The sequence below is a fragment of the Cynara cardunculus genome, assembly GCF_001531365.2.
Source record: "Cynara cardunculus var. scolymus isolate 2C chromosome LG 12, CcrdV1, whole genome shotgun sequence".
Lineage (NCBI taxonomy): Eukaryota > Viridiplantae > Streptophyta > Magnoliopsida > Asterales > Asteraceae > Cynara > Cynara cardunculus.
In genome coordinates this window covers 640,788-655,842 of record NC_037539.1, presented here as the reverse complement: position 1 = coordinate 655,842, position 15,055 = coordinate 640,788, and the positions used below count along the sequence as shown (strand labels likewise).

Sequence of the window (15,055 nt, the reverse complement as noted above, 5' to 3'; positions counted from 1 at the left end):
AATAAATGTTTTATTTAATGCAATCATTTTTAGAAGCCAAAACCAAAACCCAACCGTCTATGATTTCGTATTCGTATAATTTTTTTGATTAACCTAAGATATTTCAACCAACTATATGAACCGACTAATCTCACCATGACCACTTGATTAACCTAAGATATTCAACCAACTATATGAACCGACTAATCTCACCATGACCACCTGCTTTGCGGGTAGTCCGAAATCACTGCATTTGAACCTCCATGGTCACAAGGGGATTTTTATTACTCATCGAATTTGAACCTGAGATCCCTAGGCACTTTTAACCTTTGGAGCTCAAGTTCAAATCAATCAGACGCCATTTTTGTGGTTGATTTATTATATTTTGTAAAGGAGATGAAAACAACTCTTTGTATGTATTCATTTAATGTTTAGTTTATAATTATTTATTTATGTTTTAGACATGAATTTTATATGTTTTGAAATAACTAATGAAATTTGTATATTCCTTTTGTTTTATTGGTATTAATAATATACTTAATTTGTTTAAAAAGTTGAGGAATTTATTTGTTCAAATAAAAGTATCTAAACGTTTAATCGCTCAAAAATATGAAAATCAGATGAATTTTTTAAGACTTTTTTCATAAGTTTAACACATTAACTGGTTTATAAATTAAAAGAATCTACTTAAAAGGGTTATAAAAAATTGAATTATTTGATCAAATAAATGGTTCGACAACTTATGAGTCATTTACCATATGCTTTACCAGGTAAATACTTACCAACAAGAGTCACCATCTTTACTTACTTTTCCAGTAACATTCTCGGCTATCAAAATGGATTGTTTGTTATCTATTCGGTTTTGCTGAACCTTACCCTTTTAAAAACTGAACGTTCAATTTATTATGGTACAAATCACGAAACAGGATAATTGGTTTCTCTACAAGGAAAGAAGTCCATGTAAATTTACAAGTCGTATGTCTCATTTTTGTCCCACCAATGAAATTAAAACACTTCAAACTTTTATCTGTTACAAATCTGTATAATTCATGTTCACATTCTCTCTCATGTATTCATGTGATTGGTGGACAAAAGAATTTGGGCCAAGAGATTTTTACCCATCAAGAGAGGTTGGCTACCATATAAGCAAGCACGTGGTTCATCCCTTTGCCGGTTTCTTGGAGTTATTCTTGCGGCGTACCTTCACAAAAGCTTGATCCAAGTCCTGGCGAAAATATTACTCGTTAGAGCTTCAACGGGTAAACCAATTCAAACTGAACCAGTAACTCCCACTAGAAAGCACGGTGTGGGGAGGATGTGATGTATGCAAACCTTGCTCTCCTCCAAAGAGTAGGGCCTCAACAGGTCTTAATCACATATGCTATAGAGTAAATTATGATTTTCGTCCCTGTGGTTCAGAAATTGCGATTTTCGTCCATTCGGTTTGCAATTTATTGCTAGTTTTGTCCCTAGACTAATTCCTACATTCAAGTACAAGGGACGAAACCAGTAAAGAATTGTAAACCACAGTAAAGAACCGAAACAACAATAAGGAATTAGTCTAGGGACCAAAACAGTGGAGAGTTGTAAACCACTAAAAATGAAACAACAAGAAGTTGTAAATCATAAGGATGAGTGTAGCAATGAATTACTAACCATAAGTACGAAAACCGCAATTTCTAAACCGTAGGGACGAAAATTGCAAGTTCAAACCACATGGACGAAAAACGTAACTTATGTCTATGACAAAGTCCTACAAAAAACATTTAAGGTATGCCTACATCATACCCACAAATTTTACCTAATCGTGGGATTTACTGGGTTTGTTTGATTTATGATGTTTTGAAAAAGGCCAAGATGTCAAACGTTCATGATTCCATCCATGTTAGTTTACATTAAATATATAACCTCGAAGATATTTACCGGACTTTGACTTTGTTCTTTACTCGACTCCTTTGAGGTCCACAGCTGCTCCAAGTTGTAATAAGCCCTGGCTTTCTCATCAAAGGCATGAACTATCAATGAACCTGAAAAGATACCATTACCGGAACTCATCAAAGTTAAAAATTGTAGCTATGAATGACAGTAGGAAGGTTTAATATATGCAGATACAGTCATTCCACACTCAGGTTTTCAGGAACGAACACCAACACACATAATTGAGCTCTTTGCAAGCAGATTATATGACCTCCACTGAAATGCCATAGACCAAAAGGCCTGTCATTTTCCTATTGTGAAACATTCTCTACAGCATAAACCCAAACTAGTGAGTTCCAGCATCTAAAACCCAACTTAAGATCCCAACCAACCACTCCAAATTGGCCAGAAATAGCAAGGAACTCAACTATATTAACATTGGAAGTTTGCAAGGGCCCTCTTTATTTGCTTTAAAAGAATCATATGGTCGTTAATTTTTTACATGAAATAAGAGAAAGGCTATTCCTTGCTCCGTGTGGGTATTGCCTTACCTTACCTTTTGTATGTGTCCAATGTACTTATTAGTTACTTTATCTTGGATAGTGTCACAAGCTTTATTGACCATGTGCTAAGCTTTATTCATAATACATTAATACTTGTTTGTTATGACACTTGCACAAGCTGGAGTCATCACGGAAACAGCCACACTGCTCTTGAGTCTTGAGGTAGAGGTTAGGTCTGCGCATCTCACCACTCCCATGCCCTATTTTCGAGTGGGATTTACCTGAGTCCATTTGGTTTGGTTTGGTTTGGTTTATAAGAAAATATGTTTCCATACAAGAAGAAAGAATGTATACCTGAGTCAATGACAATCCAGTTTCCTCCTTCTTGCCCTTCTACACTTGGCAACAACATTCTCTTGGCTCCCGGTTGTTTTTGCTTCACCTGCTCCAGAAATCAGAATTAGTTTCAACAAAATTGGCAGCAACACATATGTTTGGCTCAGTAATTTTGAAGAAATAAGACAAATTGTAGAAGTAGCTTTAAAGCAAGAGTAGAAATATTTCTTGCAGCCTCTTTAAGTGGTTCAGAATAGTTAGAAACTTAAGTTTGATTTGCATGTTCATATGTAGTTATCTTAAATCTGATCTAAAAGTTCGCATTGATGAAAGTAGAATCGTTTCATTGGGTTCTAAAATCTAATTCCCTGTTTAGCTTAACTACAGATTTTCCAACAGAAGAGTGCTTTGTCCCTAGTGTTATCCAGAAAATTTGAATTTGTAACAACACTGAACACAGACTGTGCATTCTTCACAAATGATCATTTGGCACAATGGCATAACTCACTTAATGGATAGAGATCGGCTTCTCAAATCTGATGTTCATCACGAAGTAATTAAAGCATAATCATCTTCCTCTTCTATAGTTCTATATATAGATTACGCATACGACCCCATTTTTGTGAACGCAGAAACACAACAAATAGCTCAAAACATTGCATGATTCTAAAATGATGCAATGCATCCATTAAAGTTCAAAAAAGTAACCTGTATAATCCATATAACAAAGCATAGGAATCCTTGAAGTAAACAAAAGAGGAGAATTACATGCCTTGTAAATTAGGGCTTGAGCGATATTGCGAACATGCCACTGAGACTTACCAGTGGCAACAACGACGAAATTCGCAAACTCCGATTGCTTTTTAACAGGTATAACTCTCACATCATCAGCTCGCACATCTCTGAGAATCTTCTCGACCTCTTCTAAGTTGAGTAATTCGACAACGTTACCACTCTTTCCATTGCCGTTTGTAGCGTTAACTATAGACGAACAAAACGATCGATTAAGATCTGACTTCCATTGATGAATAGCTTCGGAAGAGAAACCTAGAGATCGGTGCCTTATAGACGGCCACATGATGTCTCAGGCGACGGCGACGGCGACACCAAAATGGATCTTGGTTCGTTATTGTGGTTCAGGTGGACGAAATGATGAACTACTACCGGAGCGTAACCGAGCATCATCAAGTTGGCCCAAATGATCCAAATGTTGGGCCAGGTTGGATTACAATAACTTCTTGCCCGTTTGGTTGGTTTGTCGTTAATACTTTGCTTCGGGGCAAATTACATTAAAAAATAACGTATTTTAACTTGTTTTTTATTTTAGATAACGTATTTTTTAGATGTAAGTTTTAAATATTTAAGTATCCGGGTAACCAGTTGAAAACTAATTTTAGATTAAAAAATTCATGTTACTAACAACGTCAACAAATAATACTGAGTTGAATATCACATCACTCAACGCATCAAAATGATAACCGGTTATCCGGGTACTTAAATGTTTAAAATTTTACATTTTAGGTACCAAAATGAAAGTTCTGAAAGTACGTTACTTAAAATAGGAATCAAATTAAACTACGTTATTTTTCCATGCAATTTGCCCATTTGCTTCATGTATATAAAGTTGTTTGTATGGATTAATCTGTCTATGGAGATTGAAAAGTTTTTTAATTTAGAGGGAGATGGAATAAGTGTGGTTAGAAACTTGACTTTCAGCATAAAGCTTCCTTAAAAGCTTACTGAATAAGTCATTCTATATATCATTAAGTCACAATCAACCAGTCATGTATAATTGCTTGGGAGTCATATTAAACTCAATAAGTTGTTAAGAAACAAGCCCTTAGATATGGGTAAAATGGGCCCGGTCTAGAACCAGTTTAAGATCTGAACCGTAACTGATTGGGACAGAGACCGGTAGAGACTTATAAGGACCGGTTATGGACAGACGATTTGGGACAAATTACACTTTTTATGAAAATTCAAGGCTCGACCCGAGACTAGTTATGGGACCGGGATCGATTATTCGTAGGCTTGCTTTCAAAATATAAACTATATATCATGTTTTTTCACCGAAAACTTCTAAGTTCTTTTTTAAGTTTTTCAAGTATCTCAATATTCAATTTCAAAATTAGTAATTATAAAAATATTATTAATATTTTTGTGTGAAAATAAATATTTTAAGTGTATTTGAATGACCCAATTAAATATTTTTAAGTGTATTTCAATAAGATATTATACAAAAAAATTATTTCAAACAAGATCTTTTGTATGTTTAAAATTATTTTTCGGAAAAAGAATTGAGACCGATGGTATAAAAATCGTCTCTGATAGCATTTGTAACGGGGAGGGGGCGGAGATTTAATTTCATACAAAAAACTGGCTCGGGACAGGGGGCTTAAACAGCAGCCGGGGACGGGGGTGCATTACCCGCCCAATACCTGTCTTGTTTCCATCCCAAGTTATGTATCGCTGACCGAATAAGTTGCAAGTCTCATTAAGCTGTTAACAAAACATCCCTATGTAGGATAAAAAAGAGGGTCCCCGTAGTATGTTGAGACAACTCCTCTCTAGTGTCCCTAGTTCAACAGTTCATGTCGGAATAGCAAGTTGCGCTCATCATACTATGATATGTACGGATCCCTCGGTTACAACTAGTAGTAATGCAAGTTCTGGGCTCGGGATAACGGGTGCACACGATCCCGAAGCGAGCCAGGATGATGCAACCAGCGGGTGTGTAAACATGCAAGATTGTGACGTTGATGATCAAGTGTTTGTGATCGAAAAAGATGATGGTGGCGGGATTGAATCCCGTGGGGAAATACAAAGCAACCAACTTGCGCTTTTCGACGACTCAAGAAATCTCGAGGATCGTGATCCTACAACTTCTGTCGCTTTTGATGGTATCTCGGATGTTAATAGTCAAAAGGGTGTGTTAATTTGTTCTAGATGTGGTTGTGGGTGTTCTCCTATGGGACCGGTTAGAAAAAACGTAAATATTTGTGTAAAGACGTATCCCTCGAGTCTTGGAACGAGCACACTCGATTCATTTGGAAGAGATGTTCAAGAAAATACCGTAGAGAATAACAAGTGCTTTGAAAGTGTCAATAACTACTTTCACACGGCCCCAGACCAAACCCTTGTTGATTCCGCTTGTCAAGTCATATCACTTTATCGGATGAATAAGATAAGAACCAAGAATCTTTCCCGTAAGAGCAAGACAAGGACATAGAGTCTTACCCGGTAAGCGAGGGCGACGACTCTTACTATGGCTAGCGCTTACCGGGTAATTGTTGCATAAGATGCAGTTTTTGTTGACTAAAATATTATCGGTAAGTAAACGATAGTGTTGAATTTTGCCGATAAGTGTTTACCGGGTAAATGTTTGGTAAACGACCCTTAAGTTTTCCCAAATGTTATATATGATCATGATTCAAGGCAATTTGGGAGCGTTTGGTATATTAGACAACATATTGCATTAAACTTGTTGTCCCTCATTTGGCGGGATATTAGACTGAAATAGGACGGGACTTAAGTGGGACGTAAGAGTGTGTTTGGTATCAAGACAAAATAGGTTAGGAGAGAACAATTGTTCAACATTTGATAAGACAAAACTGAAAATGACAGAATATATAAAATGACTAACTTACTCCTGAGTTGTTTATATAATTTTATTAATTAATATAATTTACTAAATTAAAAAATAATGATAATAATTTGTAAATTATCGAAATGAAAAAAGCAATTTATAAACCACAGGGATTAAAATTGAAATTATTTACAAACCACAGGGATGATATCGTAATTTACTCTGATATTTCCCTCCAACTAGAAAAGGCGGGAAAAATTGAGCCCTTGATATATTTACTCATTTTCTTTTTTCCGGCGCCGGTCGTATATGGATTACTCCGATTCAGAATCCGGCGGATCACACATCTCATCGACGCCTCCACGTCAACCATATCAACCTCCACCGCCACCGCCACCGCCACCGCCACCTAAACCTCAATCGCCGGCACTACATACTCTTATTGTTTCTGCTAAGCAACAGAAAAACCCTAAATCGAAGGCTAGGTCCAGTTCTTCCCGGCCGATTTTGAATATTAAACCATCCATCAGGAGAACTAAACCGCCGCCACCAGAATCTGAACCTAAAAATGATGGATCCGACCTATTTCAACGCCCTATTCCATCCACTACGCGTAGTTCTGATATTAACCTACCGTTTCAGATCCGCCGTTCCTCTGGTTGTAATCCGTTTGATACTATTTGTCCTACTGAGACTCTTCCGGCTGGTAGCTCATGCTTATCGAAATTTCCGTCTTTTTCTAAGATCCGTAGGCCTTGCTTGAACTTCGAATCAACGGAAAAAGGAATTGGTCATGGTTTAGAATCGAAAGTTGGAGCTAGTGACAGCCAAGGGAGGGATGTTGATGTCAGAGATTCGGAAAGAGTTGTGAAGAAGCATCCGAATTTGATCGGGAGTTGTGGTTCTGGGTTGGAAGAGGCGAACACGCCTGATTCCAAATTTGTAAATGAAACCGTAGGGGGAGATGCCATCGCTAGAGATTCAGGGAAAGCTGTGAAGAAACATCCTAACTTGATTGGGAGCTGTGTTTTCCCTACGCAGCAGGTGACCAAGCCTAAATTAGTAAATGAAGGGAACTTTGTGAGATTGAACATCAATGGTCATGGGGGACGCAAGAAGTTTGCATACAAAGTTAGGAAAAGGAATCAAAATGCTTATAATGCAGGTCGAAAGTCTTACAAGAGAAGCAAAAGAAAATTGAAAAGTGGGGGCCAAGCAGAAGAGGAGCGCAGTTTTTGTGAAGAAGAAGGTTGGCATTTGGATGAGAATCAGGAGACTGATATGAGACTTGATTTAGAAGTGATTGAGAAGGCTGCGTTGGATGTTCGTCATGATCCATCTGACGAGAATTTAGTTAAGTTGTTGAAGCTTACTCATGGGTATGATTCTTTTAGGGACGGCCAATTGGAGACAATCAAACTTTTACTTGCTGGGAAATCAAGTATGGTGATTTTGCCAACTGGCGCTGGAAAGTCACTTTGCTATCAGTTACCTGCTATCGTTTTGCAGGGAATGACACTTGTTATTAGTCCTTTGGTAGCACTTATGTTCGATCAACTTAAACAGCTACCACCGGTGATTCCAGGGGGTCTATTATGTAGCAGTCAGGTACTATCTATGTGTGTGTTTGTATTTTGTGCTTTCTAATTTGTATTCAGATGCCTGATTATTGTGTTCACCTTTGTTGTAGACACTAGAAGAGAGTTCGGAAACACTTAGGCGTGTTCAAGAAGGAGCCTTGAAAGTGAGTTCATAATGATTTATATTGCCTTAATGACCCCCCTTCATCTGCTATTCTGAGAGTGCAACAATACCTTAATTAAAAGTCGAAATCTTTTTGAAGTAATTTTCTTATTATTCTTAAAAGTTCATAACTTGTTTACAGGTTCTTTTTGTTTCTCCGGAGAGATTACTAAATGCAGAATTTACATCCATATTTTCTGCAACTTCACTCATCTCACTTGTTGTGATTGACGAAGCCCACTGTATATCTGAATGGTGAGTCAACTACGGTGCTTATTTCATTAGATCATCAAGATTAGGCCTTCTGTATTATTTTTCAAAATTTGCTTCAATGCCATAATGCATAAAATTTAAGTTCACATATATTGACAGGTCACATAACTTCCGCCCTTCATATATGAGGCTTAGAGCATCCTTACTTCGTTCTAGTCTTGGAGTAGAGTGCATTCTTGCAATGACAGCAACTGCAACGACCAAAACAATGCATGATGTGATGTGCTCTCTTGAGATTCCTCCCTCAAATCTTGTTCAAGCAGCACAAATCAGGGATAACTTGCAGTTATCTGTATCTTTGAGTGGAAACAGGCAAGTAAAAATTCGGTTGGTATTTGTCACATTCCCAATTTAAGAGCATTTGTAATCCTGTTCTGTCATTTAATTCAGGATGAAGGATTTGATGGCATTGCTCAAGGCTCCACCTTACATGGATGTTAAAAGCATTATAATTTACTGCAAATATCAGGTATATGCAGCTTCTTAACCACCTAAAACGAAAATCTAAGTTTAAAAGATTCAGTTCACCATAGATTTACATAAATTCTGGCTGGTTCACTGCTCTTACATTCAATTTTAATTGCAGTCTGAAACAGATATGATTAGCAAGTTTTTATGTGATAGCAATATCCGGGCAAAGGTTAGTATCTGATATGTTTGCTAAGATCAGTTCACATGACAACTGTTCCTGCTTGTGCCTGACATTCTTTTTGTGATTTTGATATGATATGAACAATAAATTGCCATTAGAGTTACCATAGTGGGATTCTTGCTAAAGATCGAAGGCGTACCCAAGAATTGTTTTGTTCAAACAAGATACGAGTGGTAAAGAAATCTTTCAAGTTTTTTAATGGTTTCTAGAGCATTTCTTTGTGAGTAGACTATATATAGATACAATATCCCTAAACATTTCTCTTTCTCCTTGTCTTAACCCTTCCCTTTGAAAGATTGTTGCAACTGTGGCATTCGGCATGGGGCTTGATAAAAGTGATGTTGGAGCTGTAAGGACAATTCTTTAGTATTCCTGATTTCTTTTTCTTGAAGTGTGAATCTATAAATTGAAATTACATAATTATGCTAAAAGTTCCTATCTGCATCTGTTACAGGTAATTCACTACAGTTTACCCGAAAGCTTGGAAGAGTATGTTCAGGTTTGGATAACGATCCACCAAGCAGTTTTCATGTTGATCATTATATCATATATCTAAAGATGTTCGATCTTTATAGGAAATTGGACGCGCTGGTCGTGATGGCCGATCATCTTATTGCCATCTCTTTCTTGATGATGCAACATATTTTAAGCTCCGGAGTCTTATGTACAGGTAACCAGTTGCACGTTCAAGAAGTTTTCTGTTGTAGTGAAGAAATCTTAGCTTTGCCGTATTTTCTTTGTCAGTGATGGGTTAGATCAATACACCGTAAATAAGTTCCTCTCACAAGTTTTCAGCACGGAGTCAAATTCAAAAGGAAGTATTTGCTCACTAGTCAAAGAATCTGCATCTCGGAAATTTGACATGAAAGAAGAGGTACTTGAAGCATTAGAATCATAATACGTACCTGTTAACTCATTAATATGGAACTGATACAGTTTCTTACATTCCATTGTTGTTTGACCATTTCAGGTGATCCTAACTATATTAACCCGCTTGGAGTTAGCCGAAGTCCAGTACTTGCGTTTACTACCCCAAACAAGCGTAACATGCGTATTAAATTTCCATATGGTGGGTTGCTGCTTTACTGCCAATATAGTTCAATTAGGGTGCGTTTGGTACCCAGACAAACAGAACAAGATAAAACAAGATAGGATAGTTGTTCAATGTTCGGTAAGGTAGGATTGGACAAAATATGACAGTTAAAATGACAAATTTACCCCTAATGAGTTGTTTAGTGTTTTTTTACCAAATAATTGATCTAAATGAAAATTAACAAATACCATTTAAAAATGATACCAAAATATGAAGTTTATGGAATTTCTAAATTTTCTTTTGTAGCCTTTCTATATTATGTATAAAAAAAGAATTTTGAGGAGTATAAAGTGAAAGTTTAAAGAGAACAAAATACAATCGAATTTAAAGAATGGATAAGATGCAAAGAGGGAGGCGTATTTGATGTTTAGAAGGGAATTAGATTTTATTTTGAGGGTGTATTGGTAAAATATAGCTTGTTCCACCTTGTTCCATGGGGTGGGGGTGGAACATGTCTGTTCCACTTTGTTCCTGTCTGTTCGACATAAAAAGTCTTTGTTCTGTCCCGTTCAGTGTACCAAACACACCGTTGTAGAGTTCTAGTTCATGCTCAATAGTTGACTCATGATTATGTTGTTAAATTCAGACCTCTCCGGCATTGCTTGCTGCTAAGGATATTGTAATTGCAACAATCTTGAAAAAGTAAGTAATTGAGTATGTCCGCTACTTTCAGTTACGAAACGTGCATTATAATACAAACGAATAACGGGAATGTGATTCTCAGGGCTGAAATAAAGGATGGACAATATGTGTTTGACATACCGACTGTAGCCTGTAGCATTGGAATTCAAACTTCTGCTGTATCTAATCAGTTGCAGATTCTGAAGGTTTGTTTGTGCATATGCCTATTACTTTGGTTCATCTTTACCTATTTATGACCTTTTTGATTCATGTTTACCCATCTTTAAGTCATTTCCTTTTTCTATTAGCTGAAGGGAGAGATTACATACGAATTGAAGGATCCGGCTTATTGTTACATGATCATAAATTTCCCAAAAGATATATGTTCCTTGGCAGCAGATCTTGCCAAATGGTTATCAGAGGTTGAGAGATGCAAGGTAACTTGTTTTTATTTAGTGGTTGCGTAGTGACTGTTCGGTTGGTTTCTCCATTAAGTTCTATATGGATAAAGCTGTCTATGTGGATAAATCTGTATAGGTTGGGAATGTTTACATTTGGGAGGGTTTTCTTATATGAAAGGAGAGTGTTTTTTAGTTAGGAGGGACATGTTTAGAAAAAACTTGACTTTCTACATAAAGCTCTCTCCTAAAAGCTTGCTGAATAAGCCACTTTTTATATCATTAAGCCACTGCCAAACAGTCATGTATAAGTTACCGAATAAGCTGCGAGTCCGATTAAGTTCATTAAGTTGCTAACAAGTGGATCCTTAGTCCCCTTAACTTTGAAGTGTGGTTCTAGAATTTAAATCTTGGCAATCTAGATCCTATTGTTAAAAGAGCCACATGGGCTGCCTAGGCTCGGGCTCACCGTAGGATCTGGGTTGCCAAGATTTTTGATGCACTGGTTCAAGCTCTCATGAACCGGCTCATCTTTGTAGTGTTTCATCTCATTATTAGTATTTTGTATTATTTATGTCTTGGAAACTATCTACTGATCCAGGTGCGCAAAGTAGACGTGATGTTTAATGCTGCGGTCTTTGCAGTGAAAACATGCGATAGAACAAGCGGTTGCATTGATTCACAACACACACCATGTTTACAGAAGAAGATCTTGGATTACTTCGATTCAGATGATGACAGCAATATCCCAAATAAGATGGACCAAACCAGGTTTAGAAATTTGCATACTCTAGTTGGCATGCATATAAAATGAGTAGAGTTTCAAAGTAAATAGTTAACTTTTGCAAAACGCGGGGGGGAAATATTTTAGGTTACCTTTTCTAGAAAACTTCTCTAAAAAGAAACCCTATTTGGAGCCAATGAATTTTAAACAAATCTAAACAAATCATAGGGTCTTCAGAGTATTATCTTCTAGATTTGATGTGGGTTCTAATGGAGCACTTAGAAACCAAAGTAGGTTTTCTCTATTGTAGATCAACACACGAACACGCTTTGGCCCCACAAGGTGCTAGCCAGAAACCCTGGTATGTGTTTAATTGAAAAGAATAAAAAGGTTTATTTTCTGTGATAATCTCTAAATCTAGAAGATTGATTTGACTTTTAGGCTTAGCCTTTTCTCTTTATTTATTGTTAGTCTATCTGAGTTATAGACAAACCATAGTCCTCAAACATGGACTAAACATGGTCCGGGCTCGTGATTATCTTTAAGCCCATTAAGCCTAAAATAAAGGTTTTATTAAATATTATTAATCATAATAAAATTATACGTAAAATACATTTAGACATAAAACCCTGTAATTATTATAATTGCAACACATACTTTATTTTAACAATCAACATGATGTAATTCAGGTTTCTGGTTATCCAATAACCATATCGAAGCATATGTATACTTTGTGTGAGATCCTTAGGTTTATATAATTCTTGGCAGTATTATTGTGTGACAAATGTCGTGGACATATAAAAACTTACAAAATGCAATGGAACTGAAAAATCTTGATAACCAACTCACTCTATTATCAATTAGTGGACATATAAAAACTTACAAAATGCAATKRAACTGACAAATCTTGATAACCAACTCACTCTATTATCAATTAGTTCAACCTGAAGTTGAGGACCACCATGCTTTCTTGTTATGTCATTGCAATAATCTTGAAAATACTGTATTTACCCTCTTTCATTTGTTATTCTGCAAACGAAAAATAAACAAAACCACAATTCTATTCTCATATCATTTTAGTGTATTGTCTATTGACATCAAAATTTGTGTATCTGCAGCCGGTTCTTGAGAGCAGATATCAAGGTAAACACATTTTGCAGGTCACAGTCTCTCTTTTTAAAACCAATGTGATTCTATTTGACTTATATGATATTTGGTGTCGTAGGTGTTCCTTCAAAGCAATTCCCATGCTAAATTCACCCCTCGAGCAATTGCTAGGATAATGCATGGTATAGCCACTCCGGCATTTCCTTCTTCAACTTGGTCTAGAACTCATTTCTGGTAAGCTTGAGATTATGATAACAAAAAATGACATGTTTTTATGAGATTTCTACACTAAGGGCTTATCTGTTAGCAGCTTAATTAGCTTAAAGAGACTCACAACTTATTTGGTCAGGTATACATGAGTGTTTGGTAGTGGCTTAATGATATATAAAGTGACTTGTTCATCAAGCTTTTTTTGGAAGAGTGTCCCAGGCTGCCTAGACTAATCGCTGTAAATTGCGACCGTAAGACATCAACCCTGATAAACCCTGATAAACTCAGTGGTCAAAATTGTTGTGGACGTCTGGAATTGAACCCAGGGCAGATGAGATATTCCACCACATCCCCTGGGCCTCAACCACTACGTCACAACCCTTGTGGTTTTATTCGGTAAGCTTCTTGGGGGAGCTTCATTAAGAAAGCCAAGTTTTTTCCAGATCTACCCTTCCCAATTAAAAGAACACGCTCCTTCCATCTAGAAAAAAATTCTCACAAACAAAAATCTTCTGAATCTATACAGACAGATTAATTCACACAGACAACTTTATCCATAGAGAACTTAATGGAAAGCCAACCAAACAGCCCCTAATTGAGGCTTGTTAACAGGGGGAGGTATATACAAACCAACTTTGATGTTATCATGGAAGCTGCAAAGGCAGAGCTGATGGATTCTGCAGGAAGATCTGCAGTTTAAATGGTATGTGTAATTGTTATTTATGTTTTTTTTGAAATTGTTCTGTATTCAAGATTTGAGCAACCATGTTGCACTTGCTATTTATGTATTTATGTCTTTTTTAAGAACGATGGTTTATATAAAACATATGACAGAAACAACTTATTAAGTATCAGATGCCGTTTAGTAGGGAAATTGTCGAAAATAGCCATTTTTGACCACTCAAATTCACTTTATAGCCGTTTTTCTACATAATTGACCGAAAAAACCAAGATTTCACAAGTAGCATCTTAGCAACTTGTAAAATCCACTTTTTATGAATATAATATCCATAAAGTAGCAGTTTCGCAAGTTGCTAAAGTGCTAGGTGTGAAATGCTGACATGAAAGTGCCTGCTAAAGTGCTACTTGCTAAAGTGCTTAAAGTACTACTTCATTAACTTGCTAAATTGCCACTTGCCACTGCCCACTTGCCACGCAAGCAACACTTTAACAACTTACGAAATTGCTACTTTATGAATATTAAATTCATAAAAAAAGTAGATTTCGCAAGTCGCTAAAGTGCTACTTGTGAAATCTTGGATATTTTGGTAAATGGATTAAAAAATCGGCTATAAATGAATTAGGGAGCCTAAAATGGTTATTTTGGACAATATCCTTATTTATTAATGCAAATATCTTAAAAATATAAGGTTACAAGTTATTATAGCTTATGTACAATTTCTTAAAACTCCATAAAACTAACTGATAACCAACTGAAGATTGCTCATCTTAAAATTCAAGAGTGTAGATTCTACCAGCCAACCTGAAGATTGCTTCATGGGCACACAGGCAGCCCAGCCCCAGTCGTTGGCGCTGCTGCTGATGCGGTTGTGGTGGTGGGTGGTGATCGGTTAACAAAGGTTTGTAAAGCATCGCACATTTCGATCATATATTTGGCCCTTTGTGTTTGTTTTCTGGATTCCGATCATTCATTCAGATTGACATTATTGTCTTTTAGCACCTCTAGCTAGAATTCGAATACTAGAAACGCTTCAGATACGTGCTTCTAGTCGGGGCCCCCGAGTCCCCTAATTCGGCCTTCTTATATATACATCATGCCAAATGTATAGCATACAAATCTTCTGTTTTTCCTTGTTGGATTTTTCCTTTTCTGAAGAGAGTATTTGTTGTTATAGAAACTGACTTCTTCCTGCAAGTTTTTTGAAATATAATATGTATTGCATTTGCATAGT

At 36.6% G+C, this 15,055-nt stretch overlaps 2 protein-coding genes across 2 annotated transcripts; one reads left to right on the top strand and one right to left on the bottom strand.

Moving 5' to 3' along the window:
* Positions 1-862: 862 nt before the first annotated feature.
* LOC112522975 (protein Iojap-related, mitochondrial) lies at positions 863-3,920 on the bottom strand. Its single transcript, XM_025132352.1, has 4 exons — positions 3,508-3,920; positions 2,754-2,841; positions 1,903-2,006; positions 863-1,204 (listed from the first exon to the last, which is right to left on the bottom strand). Exons 1-4 carry the CDS (start codon positions 3,811-3,813, stop codon positions 1,139-1,141), a joined length of 564 nt encoding a protein of 187 aa, XP_024988120.1. The 5' UTR covers positions 3,814-3,920; the 3' UTR covers positions 863-1,138.
* Positions 3,921-6,630: 2,710 nt separating this feature from the next.
* LOC112523478 (ATP-dependent DNA helicase Q-like 5) lies at positions 6,631-13,842 on the top strand. The gene is made up of 20 exons (XM_025133096.1): positions 6,631-7,111; positions 7,154-7,929; positions 8,012-8,065; positions 8,207-8,319; positions 8,437-8,649; positions 8,728-8,806; positions 8,924-8,977; positions 9,088-9,162; positions 9,285-9,338; positions 9,444-9,488; positions 9,565-9,659; positions 9,734-9,863; positions 9,960-10,058; positions 10,669-10,724; positions 10,807-10,909; positions 11,012-11,140; positions 11,703-11,872; positions 12,944-12,968; positions 13,051-13,166; positions 13,755-13,842. The coding sequence occupies exons 1-20, from the start codon at positions 6,631-6,633 to the stop codon at positions 13,840-13,842; spliced, it is 2,955 nt and encodes a 984-aa protein (XP_024988864.1).
* Positions 13,843-15,055: the final 1,213 nt, after the last annotated feature.